Source organism: Chiloscyllium plagiosum, chromosome 5 (assembly GCF_004010195.1).
Source record: "Chiloscyllium plagiosum isolate BGI_BamShark_2017 chromosome 5, ASM401019v2, whole genome shotgun sequence".
NCBI lineage: Eukaryota > Metazoa > Chordata > Chondrichthyes > Orectolobiformes > Hemiscylliidae > Chiloscyllium > Chiloscyllium plagiosum.
In genome coordinates this window covers 101,562,613-101,581,789 of record NC_057714.1, presented here as the reverse complement: position 1 = coordinate 101,581,789, position 19,177 = coordinate 101,562,613, and the positions used below count along the sequence as shown (strand labels likewise).

The 19,177-nt window shown below is 44.0% G+C and overlaps 1 protein-coding gene across 1 annotated transcript; it reads right to left on the bottom strand.

Annotated features, from left to right (window-relative positions):
* Positions 1 to 11,952: 11,952 nt before the first annotated feature.
* On the bottom strand, positions 11,953 to 16,425 carry mnx1 (motor neuron and pancreas homeobox 1). The gene is made up of 3 exons (XM_043691092.1): positions 15,671 to 16,425; positions 13,099 to 13,259; positions 11,953 to 12,563 (listed from the first exon to the last, which is right to left on the bottom strand). Exons 1-3 carry the CDS (start codon positions 16,140 to 16,142, stop codon positions 12,267 to 12,269), a joined length of 930 nt encoding a protein of 309 aa, XP_043547027.1. The 5' UTR covers positions 16,143 to 16,425; the 3' UTR covers positions 11,953 to 12,266.
* Positions 16,426 to 19,177: the final 2,752 nt, after the last annotated feature.

Here is a 19,177-nt window from a genome sequence, read left to right as displayed (position 1 = left end):
TGGGAGGAAATCGGAGCACCTGGAGGAAACCCACACAGACACGGGGAGAATGTGCAAACTCCACACAGTCGCCCGAGACGGGAATCGAACCTGGGACCCTGGTGCTGTGAGGCAGCAGTGCTAACCACTGAGCCACCGTGCCACTAGTTGTCAAGGAAGTGGTAGAGTTCATCACTCAGAAATAGAGTTTGTATGGGACTGAAAAAGTGTATGGGTCAACATGGTGGTACAGTGGCTAGCGTTGCTGTCTCACAACCCCAGAGACCCGGGTTTCATTCCAGCCTTGCATGACTGTTAGCACATTCTCTTCATGTGTGTGTGGGTTTCCTCCTACAGTCCAATGATGTGCAGGTGAGGTGAATTGCACATGCTAGAAATTGCCCAGTAGTGCAGGTTAGGTGGGTTAGCCCTGGTAAAAACTCCATGCAGTGTTACAGTCTGAGGGGTGACCTTATAGAGATTTATGAAGTCATGAATGGCATCGATAGGGTGAATAGTCAAGGTCTTTTCCCCAGGGGAGGAAAGTCAAAAACTACAAGGCATAGATTTAAGATGTGACAGCAAAGACTTAAAAACGACAACTTTCTCACATAGAGGGTGGTGCATGCATGGTATGAATTGCCAGAGGAAGTAGTGGAGGCTGGTACAATTACAACATTTGGATGGGTATACCAATAGGAAGGGTTGAGAGGGATATGGGCCAAATGCTGGCAAATGGACCCAAATTGATGAATTGGATCGAAGGGTCTGTTTTTGTGCTGTACATCTTTATGACTTTATGTCAGGGATGGAGTGTGTGGAATGGATCTGAAGGGGATGCTCTTCAGAGGGTCAGTGCAGACTTAATAGGCCAAATGGCCTCTTTCTACGAGTTCTATGATTCTATTCTATTAAAAGTGTGGCTTTAAATGGTGGTATAATGGTAATTTCACTACCCAAGTCATCCAGAGGCTTGGGCTGATGCATTGTGCATGGGTTCAAATCCAACCAGGCAACTAAATCTGGAACACAAACTAGTCTCAGTGATGGTGACAATGCCAACAATCATTGATGGTTGTAAATCCCAGCTGGTTCATTAATCTGCTATCCTTCCTTAGCCTGGTTCTTTGTTGTCCTCTAAATGGTTGAGCAAACCACTCAGTTCAAGAGCAATTAGGAATGAGCAACATATTATCTCCCTTCCAGCTATACCCACATCCCAAGAAAAAAAAAGAGGAAATCTCTGATAATCAAATAATGTAAAGTAGGGTTCCGAAACAACAGCAATAGAAGGGTTGAGAGAGGTGGTTCTAGGGTATGGTTTAATGATGTCAGTGAATACATACAGCCAATGATGTATAATTGATTCTGTTTGTAAGCCATATACTGTATATGTTTTAAAAAGCAGTTGGTGCGCATAGTGGATGTCTAGTTAACTGTCCTTCAATGTTGAGCAAAATGAAATAAAGCTGCACACAGTCAGCTGGATCTGAAATAATTTTAGGGCCTGAGCACCTTCTCCCATCTCTCTACCCCAACCCCCACTCATGGTTCTCTGTCTTTGTATGGGCTGTTATCACAAATAGGAGACAGTGAGGTCTGCAGATGCTGGAGATCAGAGTTGAGAGTGTGTTGCTGGAAAAACACAGCAGGTCAGGCAGCATCCGAGGAGCAGGAAAATCGACATTTCAGGCCTTCATCAGGAATGTTACCACAAATAACCCATTGTCAGCAATTAATGGTCCCCATTAGCAACTATTCATTCTCCCAAGCTGACTCGTATCCATTCTTTTGTCCACTCAACTGCTTTTCTCTCTCTGGGCCCTATCTCCACTTATCATTTACTTTTTACCCCTCTCCCCACCCATTCTCTAGCACACACACTAACTTTTTCCTAGCTACAATCAGTTATGAAGAAGGATCACTGGAACCTAAATATTAACTCTGCTTTCTCTCCTCAGATGCTGCCAGACCTGTTGGGTTTTTTCAGCAATTTCTGATTTTGTTTCTGAAATATGACAAATTGGATGTTGGGCAGAGAAAGATCGTAGATTGCTTATCAGAGTGGTCTGTACCTCAGAAAAAATATTTCCAGCAAAATCTCAAAAGTGAAATGTCTGTTTTGTGCAGGATCAAAAAGTGTGGCATGAGAAAAGCACAGCCAGTCAGGCAGCATCCAAGGAGCAGGAGAGTCGATGTTTTGAGCATAAGCTCTTCATCATGCTCGAAACATCGACTCTCCTGTTCCTCAGATGCTGCCTGACCTGCTGTGCTTTTCCAGCACCGCACTTTTTAACTCTGATCTCCAGCATCTGCAGTACTTACTTTCTCCTGTTTGGTGCAAGGCCTACTTCAGGAAGAAAATATACATTTTTCTGAAATTTGGTATACAGTTTCTTTCTTTTTTGTGCATCTCTGAACAATTTTGGACAAAACATCAAACCAGGTCTCGATCTGTCTTAGTCAGGTTGGATTCAAATACTGCTGAGGCGTTTTTATTTCAAGGAAGGAAGTGTGCATCTTTTTATGTTGGGGTTATGGGGTGCAAACAGAACGGGAGTTGAGGGCCCAAAGAATAGGTCATACAGATGTACAGCACAGAAACAGATCCTTCAGTCAAGCTCGTCTATGCTGACCAGACGTCCTAAATTAATCTAGTCCCATTTGCCAGCACTTGGCCCTAATCCCTCAAACCCCTTCCTATTCATATACCTGTCCAGATGCCTTTTAAATGTTACAATTGCACCAGGCTCCACCACTTCCTCTGGCAGCTCATTCCATTGTCTCAGCACTGCTGCCTCACAGCACTAGAACCTGGGTTCAATTCCTGCATCGGGCACCTGTCTGCATGGAGTTTGCATGTTCTCCCTGTGTCTGCATGGGTTTCTTCCAGGTGCTCCGGTTTCCTCCCACAGTCCAAAGATGTGCAGGTTAGGTGAGTTGGCCATGCTAAATTGCCTGTAGTGCCAGGTGTAGGGGAGTGGGTCTGGGTAGGTTGCTCTTCAGAGGGTCGGTGTGGACTTGTTGGGCCAAAGGGCCTGTTTTCACACTGTAAGTAATCTAATCTAATCATCACCCTCTGTGTGAAAAGAGTGCCCCTTGAGTCCCTATTAAGTCTTTCCTGTCTCACCTCAAATGTATGCCCTCTAGTTTTGGACTCCCATACCCTGGGGAAAAGACCTTGACTATTTACCCTATCCAGGCTCCTCATGATTTTATAAACTTCTATAAAGTCATCCTTCAGCCTCCTACACTGCAGAGTTTATTCAGCCTCTACCTGTAGATCAAACCCTCCAAACCTGGCAACATCCTTGTAAATCCTTTGTAATCTTATTGAGTGATGGAGCAGGCTGGGAGGGCCAACTGGCCTCCTGCTGCTCCTGGTTACTAAGTTCCTGTGTCCTGGTCATTACTTATTCCTGAACCATAAAATCTAAAACATTTTTGTTATTTATTTGTGAGAAATTGCTGTGAATACCATGTTTCATAATATAACAAGGATATTGCACTTCAAAATATTGAATTGGACGTGAAGTGCAATGAGGTATCCTCAATCGGGAAAAGCATGATATAAATTCACGGTTAGTATTCTCACTGAACAAAGTGTGTGGACTGTGCAGGAAGTTTGTGTACTGGGTGATGACAAGCTGAGGTTTCATCTTGTCGGGGCTGGCTTCGGTTGAAAGAAGACAATCTGCAAGTTGTCGCCACCTTCAGGAGAGAGCAGAAACTGGCGGAAGGGGGACCGTGCCTGTCATTTAACACAACACAGACCTTGTTTCGATGTGAAAGACAGTCCTTCAGAGATGAGCACGCGTCACCACCAATGCGCTGTAAGAGGTGAGTTCCCCTGGGTTACTTTGGAGACGCACTGGCAGCAATTCGACAGCTTTGGACAGAAAATGAGAGAGACTTGAAAATGTTCTGGCTCAAGCACAGTGGTTTAAAATTGCTAATAGAGATATCAGTGTCGCTCCTGGCGTTGACGCTACGTTATTTAATAGGGTTAATAGGGTTCGTGGTTGTGTTCGGCCTCGGCTTAGGGTTAAATTTAGATTTAGGGTCGTGGTTAGAATTTTGGTTTGCAGTTAATGGATTGGGATAAATATGAGAACGTGCTGTGGCCAGTGCATGTGTGGCGAGAGGCGTACTAAAGAAACATTGGAAACTTTGTTTATCACGGCAATATATGAGATACATATCTGACCGACAAGTAACAGTTTGAAATCTCCATTAAAACTGTAAGTAGATATATTTTTAAACGTCAATTCCCTGAAACGCTGACCCTCCACTTGATCTACCAGACGGACCATTCCAACATTACCTCGTTATATTTCAGACATCCAACATCCATACTATCCTGTCTCCACACCAAATGCACTGAGGCTGGTTTTACTAATTGTGTTCAGGTATCAGTAAAATAAGCCTAAAAGCTCCGAGAGCCAGTACAGACACGGCTGGCCGAATGACCTCTTTCCGCACCTTAACAATTCGGTGATTCTGTGTTCATCCCACAAATACCAAGACGAGTCTTTGACCTGCATCAAATAGTCGTGGTAAAATGTCACAAGTTAACGCTATTAATTCGAATACTGCTTTTGCAGCGGGCCATTGAGAATTCAAATACATTCTATTTATCGGCTCATTCCGCAGATTATAAATTGAATGAGCAACGATCTCTTTCGAAGCAGAAAATTCTACAGCACAGAAAAAAGATCTTTGGGCCATTCGCGTCCCGCACCGGTCACAAACAACCACCTCGTTATTGTAATCCCTCTTTCTCAGCACTTGGCGCTCAGCCTTGTATGAATTGGCATTGCAAGTGCACATCGAAATATTTAATGTTATGAGGATTTCTGCCCGTACCATCTTTACAGGCCAAGTCAGAAGTCACATGACACCAGGTCACAACAGGTTTCCACTATTTGAAATCACAAGCTTCAGGAGCGGTGAAGACCTCGCTTGACGAACGAGCAGCGCCTCGAAATTTGTGATTTCAAATAAACCTGTTGGGCTATGACCTGGTGTCATGTGACTTCTGACCTTGTCCAGCCCAGTGCAACACCGGCATCTCCACATCATCTTGACAGGCCCTGAGTTCCTGATTCCCACCACCGTCTGAGACAAAGCATTTTCCCTCACATTCCCTCCAAACCTTCTACCTCAAAACTGTGCCCCCTACTCATTGATCACCCCATCAAGGGAACAAGTTCCTTCCTGTCTACACTATCTATGTTAAAGAAAATCACACGACACCACGTTATAGTCCAGCAGGTTTATTTGGAAGTCATACATTAACTATGCCCCTTATAATTTGATGCATCTCAATCGCGTCCCACTCAATCTCTACCCAAAGGCAAACAATCCCACTCCAATCTCTCTTCATAACCGAAACTCTCCAACCCAGGTAACATGCCAGTAAATGTCCTCTGCACCCTCTCCAGTGCTATCACATCCCTCTCAAAATGTGGATTCCAGTGGAAGGTCCCCACCGCTGGACCAGAAGAGTCTGGGTTCCTATTCCACCTGCTTCACAGGGGTGTGTAACAGCATCTCTGTATAGATTGATTCGGAAGTGTCTATGTTGATCGATTTAGTATATTGTATTTAATTTGTTCCTTTAGTTCCCAGCTGATAACAGGGCCATTTCCCAATGGTCCGATGACCAGTGAACAATTACATATTTGACTCCGAGCAAACATCAGACCCCGAGAAGTTGTAAGCCCTCACAAAGCTTCCTGGCCCTGGGGTCTGTGAGGTTTGGGGTTTTAAAGGATTAGTTTTGTTGACAAACGCATGGCCGCAGGAGAATGTTGAGTACAGAGTCCGGCATTGGGCTGCAAAGGTGTGAGTTTCTCCTCAATGGCAGCCTTGTGTGGATAATCACCTGGAAAGGACTGAGCTCCCCTTTAGTACAATTACACAGGACCGGTATCAGTGCGTTTACAAGGTTTATTGAGCGGTCCCTTTCATCTCTCTGAGAGTTGATTGCTGCCATAGAAAAATCATAGATCATTAACATAATCATTTCCAAATCACATCGTGGCTAACATCTGTTCAGGTGAGCTGCGGTTTTATGACTGGCATGGTATCATCCTGTTGCTATAAAATATGATTGCCCAGCTAAATATATAGGCGAACTGAAATAATAACTAGGCCACCTGAACAACAAAGGCTTTAGGCAGTATTGACCGTTTGGTAATCCCACCAACTGTCAGCTCTTTCAATAGGTCGGGTCAACTAAATCTCAAACCCTGGATACTCCCTGACATGGCAGGAGTCTCAGAATCATAGAATCCCAACAATGTGGGAGCAGGCCATTCGGCCCATCAGGTCTATACCAACCCTCCAAAGAGCATCCCATCCAGACCCGTCCCAACATTCCCCCCCTCCCCACACACACACACACACACACACACACCTATCCCTGTAACCCTGCATTTCCCATGGGCAATCCACAACTGAACTCGCATATGTTTGGACTGTGGGAGGTAACCGGAGCGCCCGAACGCATCGCACGCGGAATTTGGGGAGAATGTGCAAACCCCACGTAGCTAGCCACCGGAGGGTGGAATGGAACCGGCATCTCTGGCACCCTTCCCCTCTAACTTTGTAGCTGAAGTCTCTCTCCAGCTTTTGAGCCTGAATATCAGCCCTTCACCCTGCAACAGTGAGACAGTGCTACATTCAGATTGAAATATTAAACAGAGCTCTGCTTAAAGAGAGAATTTGCCTTCAGTTGTCGTTCACTTCATATGACAAGGAAGTGGATAATCTGCTCATGAGCACGTTGCTCTTTGTGGGAGTCTGCTGAATATGAATTGGCTGCTTCTTTCCCCAGGTTACATTAATTACACTCCATGTATTTCACTGAGCGTTAAGAGGTCTGGTGCAGATGACAAGTGCAAACTGAAATCCTTTCGCCATCAGTAAGATGGCACGGTGGCTCACTGCCTCACAGCATCAGAGTCCCAGGTTCAATTCGGGCGACTGTCTGTGTGGAGTTTGCACATTGTCTGCATGGGTTTCCTCCACAGTCCGAAGATGTGCAGGTCAGATGATTTGGCCATGCTAAATTGCCCATAGTGTTAGGTGCATTAGTCAGAGGGAAACAGGTCTGGGTGGGTTACTCTTTGGAAGGTTGGCGTGGAGTCATTGGGCCGAAGGGCCTGTTTCCACACTGTAGGTAATCTAATTCTAAGAGTATTCTGGATTTTTTAAAAAAATTATAAGATATGGGCATCACTGGCTGGCAAGTATTTATTGTCCATCCCTATTTGCTCTGGAAAAAGTGATAGTGAGCTGCCTTCTTGAACCACTGCGGTCCATAGTCACCAGTATCTCTACCGTGCCGCTCAAAAGTTTGACCCAGCCACACGAGGGGAAATGGCTATATTGTTCCATATCAGGGTGGTGAGCAGCCTGAAGAGGGACCTGGAGCGGGTGGTCGTGTGTCTGTGTGTCTGTTGTCGTTGTCCCTGTAGATGGTGGTAGTCGTGGGTTTGCAAAGTGCTGTCTGATAAATTAGCCGCACGAGATAAATGCTCCCACCCAGCTCTTCAGTTCTCAAGATTAGAGTGGTGCCGGAAAAGCACAGCAGGTCTGGCAGCATCAGAGGAGCAGGAAAATTGACTTTTCGGGCAAAAACCCTTCATCAGGAATTCAGTTCTCAGTCATGTTTGCGCTAGTTAATTCTTGAATGATTAAAAAGCAAACATCAATATTACATAGTCCCTATGTTTTTTCATGCTCCGGTTTATTTCAGCTCTCTGCTTCTGTCCCCTGTATGTAGGGGGTATCTGAGACAAGGTTTCTATCGAAAGAAAGCATTATTTGCATTTATCTCACACCTTTGACCACCTCAGGACGTCCTGGTGTTTGTTGGAAGTGTAATGAGGCAACCTATTTCAATGAATGTGTATCTAGAATGTACCTAGATGCATCCAGTTATAAGAATTGTGAAGATTAACAATAAAAATATTAATGTCCTTCTCAAAATAAAATGACTTCCAAACAACTTTAGATCGTGTTTGCTGTCAAGGAAAGCAGCACAAAACGTCTGCAAATTTACAAATTGTTGGAATGGGGAAGCATTTCTAGCGAATGTATTGACCAAAGCACGTTCGATATTGAACGCTCTATCAAGGGGATAAAACACAATGCACATACTCAGCCGTTAATACGAAGGTGCACGATGAGTCGAAGTTTGACGTTAATAATTAACTGCTTCACCGTCAATACTCCCAGCGTGTAGCACTGACTGTGAGATTCTGGATCAACAAGGCTTCAGGTAACTGAGTTTCATTTCTACCAACAATTGGCCGCGTATTCACCGATACCTACAGTCGTGGAAGGAAGAAATGAAGGGAAAAAGAAACCTTCTCAATTTATTATTCCAAATGAATTACTGATTGTCGAGTACAGCCAGTGATTATATTTAATGTAACTGTAATTGATTGCAGGATTAGTTGCAGTGACAATAATGAATTGGTCCTTAATTTATCGCGAAGTTGTAACTGCCGAGTCCCCATTCATTACTCTCAACTGGTATGGATTCTGCTGATCTCGCTGTTTTCATCAGGACTGAAAATGGACACACAAAGCGGTGGTGGGGTGGTTAAAAATATTGTACTGTATATAGTATTTTTTTTACAAAAACTAAACAGAAACAATCAGGGCGTTCGATGCCCAATCTTTTTTGTAAAGCAGTGATTTTTATTTCCATGTGACACTGAGGATGCCAACCCAACTGTCACTATTTATATTAAGCGCAAATAGAGTCATAGTCATTGGGATGTACAGTATGGAAACAGACCCTTCGGTCCAACCCGTCCATGCCGACCAGATATCCCAAACCAATCTAGTCCCACCTGCCAGTACCCGGCCCATATCCTTCCAAACCCTTGCTATTCATATACCCATCTAAATGCCTCTTAAATGTTGCAATTGTACCAGCCTCCACCACATCCTCTGGCAGCTCATTCCATACACGTACCATCCTCTGCGTGAAAAAGTTGCCCCTTAGGTCTCTTTTATATCTTTCCCCTCTCACCCTAAACCTATGCCCTCTAGTTCTGGACTCCCCAACCCCAGGGAAAAGACTTTGCTTATTTATTCCATCTATGCCCCTCATAATTTTGTAAACCTCTATAAGGTCACCCCTCAGCCTCCGACGCTCCAGGGAAAGCAGCCCCAGCCTGATCAGCCTCTCCCTATAGCTCATGGGCATTTAATCCTGCCACATCAGTTAATTGCAACTGAAACAGTTTATTACTCCCGTAACTGTTTCAAGAATTAGTTTGGAGACGTCCCTGTCTTCTTAGAATTTTACTAATAGATTTGGTGCTTACTGCGAATGTAATGCTACTGTGCCTTACAATGTTTTTAGATGTGAATTTGTGAATTAAATATTTCAGTTGAGAGAAAAAAGGAAAATGCCGGGAATACTCAGGAGTTCAGGCAGTCCATATGTTGTTGTATTAAGTGTTAACTCCGTAGTCTCTGACCATCATTACCCTGCAAGTGAAGGAAGCCTCCTGTTGCCACATACACAATCGTTTCAACGTCTCCCGGATTCTAACAGAATGCCTTTAAAATTCGAGCATTGGGAGAAAGAATGCAACCAGTCCGGATGTTTGGGGAATGTTCAGAGAGATATGCTTTATGAGACAGTTAGTAGATTTCAAAATCAAAAAACGTAGATGGCAATTTGTTAATTATATTACAAAACTGTATATTCGCCCCCTTTCTATTCACAAATAAAGTCACGCTAGAATGGACTTGTCCATTCGTTCTGTCATAAATCGTATCGAGACACAGGCTGATAGCAATGTTTTATCACCCAGAGAAGGGGCAAGGCCTCAACAAAGGGTTCGAACTTCATCTATAACATATATATTTATAGTCCGTATATATGTTATATTCGAACTGCAGATCTCGTGTCCGGTATTTGAAGCTACTCAAGTGCTTTCAGAGATGGAAGTTTTTAACGTGAGTTTAAGGAGTTTTTTCCCCCTCTATCCTCACCGCAGCACCAATGCAATTATTGCTCAGGATGTTGAATGGACCTGTTACTCTGAGTTGCCTTTTTCAACTCATTCTTTATCTCCTTCTTTTAATACCTTCCAAGTTCCGGATTCACAGTCTGAAAAACGCAGATGCATTGTACAAGAACATCGAACATAACGTTATATATAGAACCAACAGTCTTTTCGTAAGAACAATGGGAACGCTGCAATGTTCTGTTTGCATGGCACGGATTTTTGTGGGGTTTGGGGGTGAGTGGAGTGGGAATGGGTGTTGATATGGGACAGGGGAACAACTAAATTAAAGTTTCGGTTATTCACATACCTTCTCCAAATCCGTGCGTCGACTGAAAATATTCACCAGCGAGAATGCTGTAAATTTACAAAACAATATTTCTTTCACGACCCACCTCCCCAATCCATCAATGCCCTTCTTTGCCAATTCTCTTCCTCCAAACTCCCATCGCAGAACCTGATACGCTGCAGGAAAACGTTTCTGCCACACACACAAACACATACACGCATATGCATAGACACAGACACATACACGTAGTCACACACACACACACATATATGTTTTTCTACTTGTTCTCATGTTTGTTGGCGTTACTGGGGGATGGGGGGGGGGGGGTGCACGGTAAACGGTCCGAAAGCAGAGACTGGGAGCTGAACTTTAGGCAAATAATGAAACAAACGAATCCATTGTTGATTGTTGTTTTTTTGGGGGGTGGGGGGACCCCTTCTGGTTCACTAACGCCCTTTAGGGAAGGAAACTGTCAACCTCACCTGGTCTGGCCGACATGTGACTCCAGACCCACAGCAATGTGGCTGACTCTTAACTGCCCTCTGGGCAATTATGAATGAATATAAAAACATTCAAAGCTGGCGTTAAGTTCACTGTTACAATTCACAAGACATGGATTTACACTTGATGAGAATAACGACTGGATTTACACTCGGTTTCTTGCGTGGGGAGGGACACCTGTAAATTCAAATTTCAAACGCTAAGTTCGACAGAGGATTAAATATACATGGAATAAAGTTTCTCAACTTCTTTAAAGTTGAGATTAAAGAATAACGAAAAAAAAAGATGTTTTACCTTTAAGTGTGTGGTTAAATAGAATTTAGGGGGTAGGGATGCGAACCTAAACGCGGTGTGTAGTCACAAGAAAATCAATGTAATTGCCGTCGCTTTGTCCCTCGTCATTATTGTTGGAAAGTTAAAATAAGACATCTAACAGGCCGATAAAGGCTATGATTTGAACCGCCCAGCCTCTACTCCACACTCGCAAGGCCCTCTTACTGTTACATGGCGGCGCAATGGTTTACTGAAATAAAGCCATTGCAGCCCCAGTGTGAAATGTTTCTGCAGTTTGCCTAGATTCCCTCATGTTTGCGGTTCGGCACGTTTGCACAGATCCGACACACCATTAACAACAGCCAATATCTGAGCCCAGGGCGTGGGAGAAGTGCGGAGCGAGACCTCGCCGACAGAATGTACTTTTTAATGTATGTGAGGAGCACAAGAGTCTGAGAATCCGGAGAGGTTGTGAAATAAAAAGCTCAGGGTTTCCCTATTTCGAATCAATACACGTTTGGTACCGCTTTTGCTGTTTTATTCAGTGTGGTCAAACTATAGACTATAAATGTAACTAACCTTTAATGTTGACGGCAGATTATAAGACTCGTTATATGATGCAGCTAATGCATTCAACTCAACCGCTGGTCAGAACAGTCTTATAGTGACTTCAGCATTTGCCCGTTTGTAATGCATCAGCTCCTTGCTGCTTTTAATGTGGAACCTAATGAAGGAGCAGCGCTTCGAAAGGTAATGATTTCAAATAAACCTGTTGAATTATAACTTGGTGTCGTGTGACTTCTAACCTTAACGTGGAATAAAGCAATTCGCAACAGAAAGCTCAATATAAAACATTTATTGTGTGTTATATACAGTACGGTCTGGCACTATGTTGGGGGAGAAACCACACGTAGCTAAACAATAACTTAGCATGCATAACTATAGGCGAATTCTTATAAATACAATATAAAAATAAAGACAATACAGTCTTGCAATTTCCCACTGTTGCGTTGAGAGATAGACAAACAGTACTTTATATATATATATATATATATGGCGACTGATTGGAGATCAGGGAACAGGACAGCCTGAGGTGCAGAACACAAAGAGAATATCTGGCTTCAAAGGAAAGCATTCACGCCGATCCACAGGTTGGGATTCTGGTTTGGGAGCGAGGAGGTGACCTATTTGACGGTGACAGGCGGCTCCTTGTGCGGCTGGTCCAGCTCAGCTTCCTCGTCTGAGGAGCATTGTGACGAGTGACACGTCAAACTGTCCCCGTCCTCGTCACTCTCTGGAAAGGCTCGCAACCGGGACGGTTTGTTCTGGTCGCTTTTTGTCAGGCCGGCCTTGCTCTGATAATCGTCCGACTTACTCTCTGTGCTTTTCCCTTTCTGTTTCACAGCGTCCTGCGCGGCCTGCTCCTTCGCTTTTTTACTGCGTTTCCACTTCATCCGTCTGTTCTGAAACCAGATTTTAACCTTAAAAGAGCAGAGCCTGTTTTTAGATTGGCGTCAACAAATACAAAGGCGGGTGCATGAAACATTGAAATACAAGTTACAGGGAAGAGTCTAGGAGCTGGGGGGGGTCATCATGTGAAGAAACACGCAAATAGAAACAGAATGCTGTAAATTAGAAAGGAAAAGAACAAATTGCTGGAAAAACTCAGCAGGTCCGGCAGCATCTGTGCAGAGAAATCAGAATTAATGTTTCAGGACTGGTGACCCTTCCTCAGAATTGATGGTAATTCGGCAGTTTCTGTGTTTTCTTGTTGTTTCTGATTTACAGCATCCGCAGTTTTCCTAATGTGAAGACCCCGATTTCACATGACCCTTTATTAAGACTGGAAACTGAAGTCAGCATACGAATTAGGAGCTCGATGTGGCCATTCGGCCCCTCCGCCATTGATGGAACTGACCGAGCTGACACCCCGATAACGGCACTGACAAATCTCCCGCTATTGTTAATGAAACCCTGAAGGTGTCCGGCAGTGGAGTGCGGCCGAGCGGTTCCTACCTGGGTTTCTGTCAGCATCAAAGATGTGGCCACTTCAAACCTTTTGGGGCGGGAGAGATATTTGTTCAGCTTGAACTGTTGTTCCAGCTCCAGTAGCTGCTGACTGGTGAACGCGGTTCGAGGCCTACGGCACTTCCCCAACATGCTGCTTTGTGTTTGTGCTGAGGGAGGGGGAAAACAGTAATGATATCATATTCCTCGGCTGTTTACAGAGCACCGCAGAATTAAATGCTGTGAATATTTTCATTTCATTCCTATCAACGTATCCGTTTGCGGGTTTTTCTGGGCTGGACGGAGTGTGTACACGGATTTGTATCCCAAACTAACAATTTATCTTGCCGTCTCTTTCTTAAACAGTGATTGTTAAAGCCACGTTTTACAAAACCAGAAAAGAGAGGAAGCAAATTGATTTGCTAAATGCGAACGGCACACTATTTTTAAACAGCTATTAATTACTACAGGACGTTCATATAAATTAATCTAATGTTTCTATTTCATCGCGTTACTGTTCTGACTGTTACACCACGTGGAAATGCAATGGAAATACTAATTGATTTTATTCTTCGAAAGCACATTTCCAAGGTTTTAAATATAATGTTAGTCCAAACCTTCCCCCCACTTATCCGTGAACGAGCAGCCACTGATTTGAACTAGACTGCCTAGTATTCCGGCGAACAGTGGCAGGTGAAAACACGGTTCTAGGTAAAAACGAGGACTGCAGATGCACGGTTATGTTGCGGGCTCCGAAACGTTTATTTAATTCAATTATCACTGAGTGCGCCACTTAAATTGACACAACCCTGCCCTTCCAGTGTATTAAAGATATTCTAGTCACCAGTGATTTAAAATAATTTATTTTCAAAGGACGAGTTGATTTCCCACAGGGCGAACATGTGCCAGACAATAAAATGTACAATGGGAGAGCGCCGAATTAGCTCAATCTCCCCAGGGAAAGTTAATTGTCTCTATTTAGTGAGAACGCCCAACGTTTACAGGCTAAATAAACCAATTGTTTTAATTAAAACATCAACACTGAATAAAACACAAGGATTGAGCATTCAAGCTACGTTAAATCCCTAAATGTGATATCTGCCGTTTCACTATAGAACTGACAATGAAAATCCCATAAATGGTCTGTTGCCGATTTCATGTCAAAATTGGAATGCTCTATTAAAATCAAGATGTTAATACACTACTTAGTAGGTAGACGTGTTCTTGCTGTGGTGATTTCACCAGGAATGGGTAATCCTAACATGTCAAAGAATTGGTGTGCCTGTGTGTTATAATCAGGATAAAGGAGTCGTTTGCAGAGGCTAATAAATAAGGCACATGTTGGATTTGTCATCTCATTGTTGCTGGGTTTGCACAGAGCCCGCCATTCACAGCGAAGGTTAGAAAGAAAAGGCGCTATTTACTGCTCCATCTTGAACAAGTCTGCGAAAACGGTCCGACACAAAAAGCCCAGTCACTCCTCTGCAAACAACAACAGTGCTGAAATTTTCGCACCACCTTACCATTTTCCAGCCGCCTATTATCCAGCCATTTCGCTTCCTTTCCCCTTATTTAATCACCAGCGAAACCTTGTTTGTGATTTACATTGCGAGAATTTTTACTGGTTTCCTAATTAGTATTTTGTCTCTTTGGAATTTTCCACACACAAGACTTGACAAACAACAGCAACCAAAAAAAAGGGGATGGTTCTCCCGGTCAGCTCACTGCAGATTTCAGTGTAGGCGTTTGAGAGTCAGTACATTGCAATATCTTACATCACTCTGACAGCATTTACATTTATTTAGAGACATTACATCTCATTGCATCTTACTCGACATTTAGCTCCTGATATACTAAAAGGTTAAGATAAACTATCAACGCAACCAGAACCGAAATAAAACAAAATGAAACGGTTACTTTTTTACATCTTGCTATTGAAATCATGCTCCTGACACCCATTCACAGACTCCCTGTGTTCCTTTTTATTTTTCCAGACACATTGTGACTGTATATGCGACACTTGTTTGGGACGAGCAGAAATTATATTCTCAGAAGAGTGAGCAATTGACACGTTTTGTTGCTGTTGCGGTTCCCTGATTTGTTTCCAGTGTTTGATTCAGACCTGTAAACCTGGAAGCTTGTTTACAAGCGGCCCAATGGTGGACAGACAACACAGTCAGGCTGAAACTACGAGTGACTGAACAGTATCGAAAATATCAACAGGAACTGCTGGAAAAGCTCAGCAGGTCTGGAACCATCCGTGGAGAGACCTGCCGGACCTGCTGAGCTTTTCCAGCAATTTCTATTTTTGTTTCTGATTTACAGCATCCGCAGTTCTTTCAGTTTTTCAGTTCTTTCGAAAATATAATCTTAACCCACCCAAATTATTATTTTCTGAAGAAAAACACACTGTCAAGCAAAAGCGAGTGGGAACAAATTGCCCAATTGCTACAACTGCTGCCGTTCAGATTTTAAATCGCCACCTTTATGACTTCTGACTCTAATCTCAAAGTGCGGAACCTCTGCAATTCGCTTAGATTTATTTATTTTTTCTATGTCAATGATTCAAGTGGACACTTACCGTTAAAATCAGGCATTTTGGGCAACATCATTCCCGCTGTGGACGCTCGCAACCACTGGTCGATCTGGAAAGTGCCGGCTGTTACTTTGACGGGTTCGGAGTGGTGGCTGGCAGCGAGTTGCGGGTAAGAGTAAGGCAGGGCGTTGGATTGACCGCTCAGTGCCGAGTATGTGTAAACCGGGTGACCGTAGAGAGCCGAGGCCGGGATGGCCCCGTGAGGGTGGAGGCCCGTCATCCCGGGATGCTGGTGCACACTCAGGAAGCTGGGCTTCGGCATCAGGTTGCCGAGGCTAAAGCGCGGAGGGCTCGGGCTGTCGGACCTCAGGCAGTCCGAGGTGACCGGGTGCTGGTCGAGCTCTGGCGGGCTGGCTGTGGAGGAGGCGGGCGAGGTGACAAGAGGCGAGCAAGCCGGTAGTTTGGGAAGATCGACGGCCAGGAGTGCGTCGATTCGGAAGTTTTTAGATTTTTCCATCGGCTTTTTATTCCAAAGGAGAGAGGAGAGGGGAAGCACTGGAGGAGGAGGGGGGGTGGGGGGCGGGGAAACGCACCAAGGAAGTTTTTTAACTCCCTTTTTTTCCCCGGTGCCTGGTGACCCGGTCAGCTCTTGACTGTATTTACAGGACCAGAAGCGAGCTAGCTCCACCTGGAGCCGAGAAATACCACTTTGAAGAGCCCTAGGATCTCCCCATTGGTTCAAGGGCCTGTGTGTTGTTGTTTGGAGCAGGATTGTCACTTGGCTGCGGCTCTGGGCTCCCTCTCGCTGTCGCTGGGACATGGAGATCGCTAGCGCGCCACTTTCTTGGTCAGTTTCAGTGCCGCCCGCTGCCGATTGGTTACGGTGGACAGGGGGCGACCCACAATACGGCGTCTGATTGGCTGTTCTCCAGGCATCCTCTTCACCATTGGTTCCCTGACGAACATCTCAGTGTTAATTGGTCACATCCTCCTTTTGGATACATTGCACGCCCACCTGCTGGCGCCAGCCCCTTTCTCGCTGAGAGGAGCTTTCTTGTTTGTTATTGGAGGGGGATAATCTCCTCCATTAAAGCAATTAGAGGTGTGAATTCTTGTTTTCCTCTTTCTGAGATTAAGGCGCAGTTTATTTTCCCGGTAATGAAATGCTTTTGAAATGTGCCTGCACTCGAGAGCGCGGCAAATTATTGTTTTAATTTAAAACAAAGAACTGCCGGAGATCTGAAGCAAACAAACAACAAAAAATTTCTGGAGAAGCTCCGCAGATCTGGCAGCATCTGTGAAGATTAAAAAAGAGTTAACATTTCGAGCCGAATGACTCTTCATCAGAAGTTTTTATTCAGTCTGTTAATCCAGGCAGTAATAAAATGGACAGCCTTGTTGAGATTACATTTTTTGTTCGTGGTGTAACGCTTCTTTTAACCCACAGGCTAAACGTTTCGGCTTTTAGCTCAGAAGTAGGCGAATTAAGAATCTTATATTAAAAATAATGGCAACGCCAGTCGTTTCACTATAAACCTTTCGGGTTTGATTCAGGTCCCTTTATTTTCGTCAGTGGCCAGCTCACGAGTAAGAGATTGTGCACCTGTGTTGACTGAAGGCATTGTTATCCTTACCTCTTCTCACACACACACCTCACCCCTTCCCCCCAACCACAACCACCTCCAATAAAAAAAAAGCTTGGAGAATGTGAGTAAACATCTACTGTGTTTCGTTTCTAATTGAAAAAAAAATCTTGTAGACAGCTAAAACTAAATCTTGCAGGTTTTGCTGAGACTTTCTGTAAATTGCAAAGTAAGACAGGGATTTAAAGATTCTTCTCGCTCGGACGAAGAATGAAAGGAACATTTGACACGAAAGATCATTTGATGTTAGAATAACCTATTTCAAAGATATCCGCGCGATATAATGGTCATAAATGGTTTATTTGTATTCCTGCAGTGTAGTCACACTCGCAAACAATTCCAACGCGCTAGGGTCGTCTTTAATCTTCTGAGGATGGTAGTATGTAGAAAGGGTCGATTTATGATATCACATTGAGTATTTTCCGTGCTAAATTTCTGCTACAAGCTGAATGACAGACTGGGACTTAGCCGCCTCCAAAATGAACATTTTTTTCTAAGCGTGGGGGAAGAAAACATGGCGCAGTCATTTCATCACATTTCAACATTGGACATATCCAAGAGTTCCGGAACTGAGGTGGATTTCCGAAGTGACTCCGAATCAAGCACCGAGTTAGTTTTCAAAAACAAAACCAGAAATGACTGGAAAAGCTCAGCAGGTCTGGCAGTACCCGTGGGGAGAAATGAGAGCTAACGTTTTGGGATCCAGTTAGACGCTTAGTTTTAACATCCTGTTAGGAGAGTTCTCCACATTTTGGTGAGGGAGAATAACGAGGCAGAACTTCCAAAAGTAGTGTCCTCGCTTCATCCTCATCTGCCAGTAATATTTGCATTTTAAAAGCATTGTGCATCTTTGCATTATTGACGTTTATTAATTGAAGTATTATTTTAAAACGAGATGCCATTGCTGGAGATTGCAATTGACTTCAAGAGCGAGAAGCAAAAGTGCATCGAAAATGCAGACTCAGATAAACTGTCAGGATAAACAGGCGTTCACATTTCACACCTTCCCGTTTCGCCTCTAATGCATAATCCAATTATTTTTGTACACGCACTTCGCAAGTTTGGGAAATTAGGAACGAGTTTGCTCAGTCGCCGCATTCATTTTCCGTTTCAGCTCTAATTGATTCTGTAGCGACAGGCGGCCGATGTAACATTATCGCATGAGTTGACTTGCACCGTGTAAATAAATGGCATTTGTTAAAGGTGCATTTGAGGAGGAGACGAACTCGTTGAGAGGCAGCCAAACATCATGATTCTTTATCTGTTGCGGGCAATTGGGATTTGTGATGCAAACTGTGTCTAAGATGCCGACATTAAAGTAACAAGATTGTGATATATGGAAACGGTGATAGATGGCGATCCTTCTGTCTTACCCCAAGGAGCCAAGCTTACGTAGCCCAGCAATGATGGTAAGGTTATAGAAGCAATTTCTGTGCAGAGTGCACCGCAAGCCTCATCGGCCTAATCAGGCAGTTCCATTTAATGGATGAACGGGTCACGATCGGAATTATTGACACCCGGCTCTCCATAACCTGTTTCCCAATAAAGCTGATTACATTTTGTCAATCCATCAGCTAACCACTCTCCCCGAGACTGCATCAAAGGCGTATTTGCTCAGGGGAAATCAACATGGCACAGATCAAATGCACTTCCCTTGCCGAGGCATTCTGGTGGTCAACTGTGGTCACTTCAGTTTCCTTCGATGGGCTGTCGATCGAATAGATTTCACCGATACTTTTCAAACGGGTCCAAAATCGGTCGTATCTCTTAAAACCATACTTCTCCCCCAATTGCATTTTCCATTAAATGGTATCACGGTTTTTTTTTAAAGTTATACGTTATGTTTAAGATTTGGTATTTAATATCTGACCCTCGTGACAGAAAAGGGAAACATCAAAGTAGTATGTGG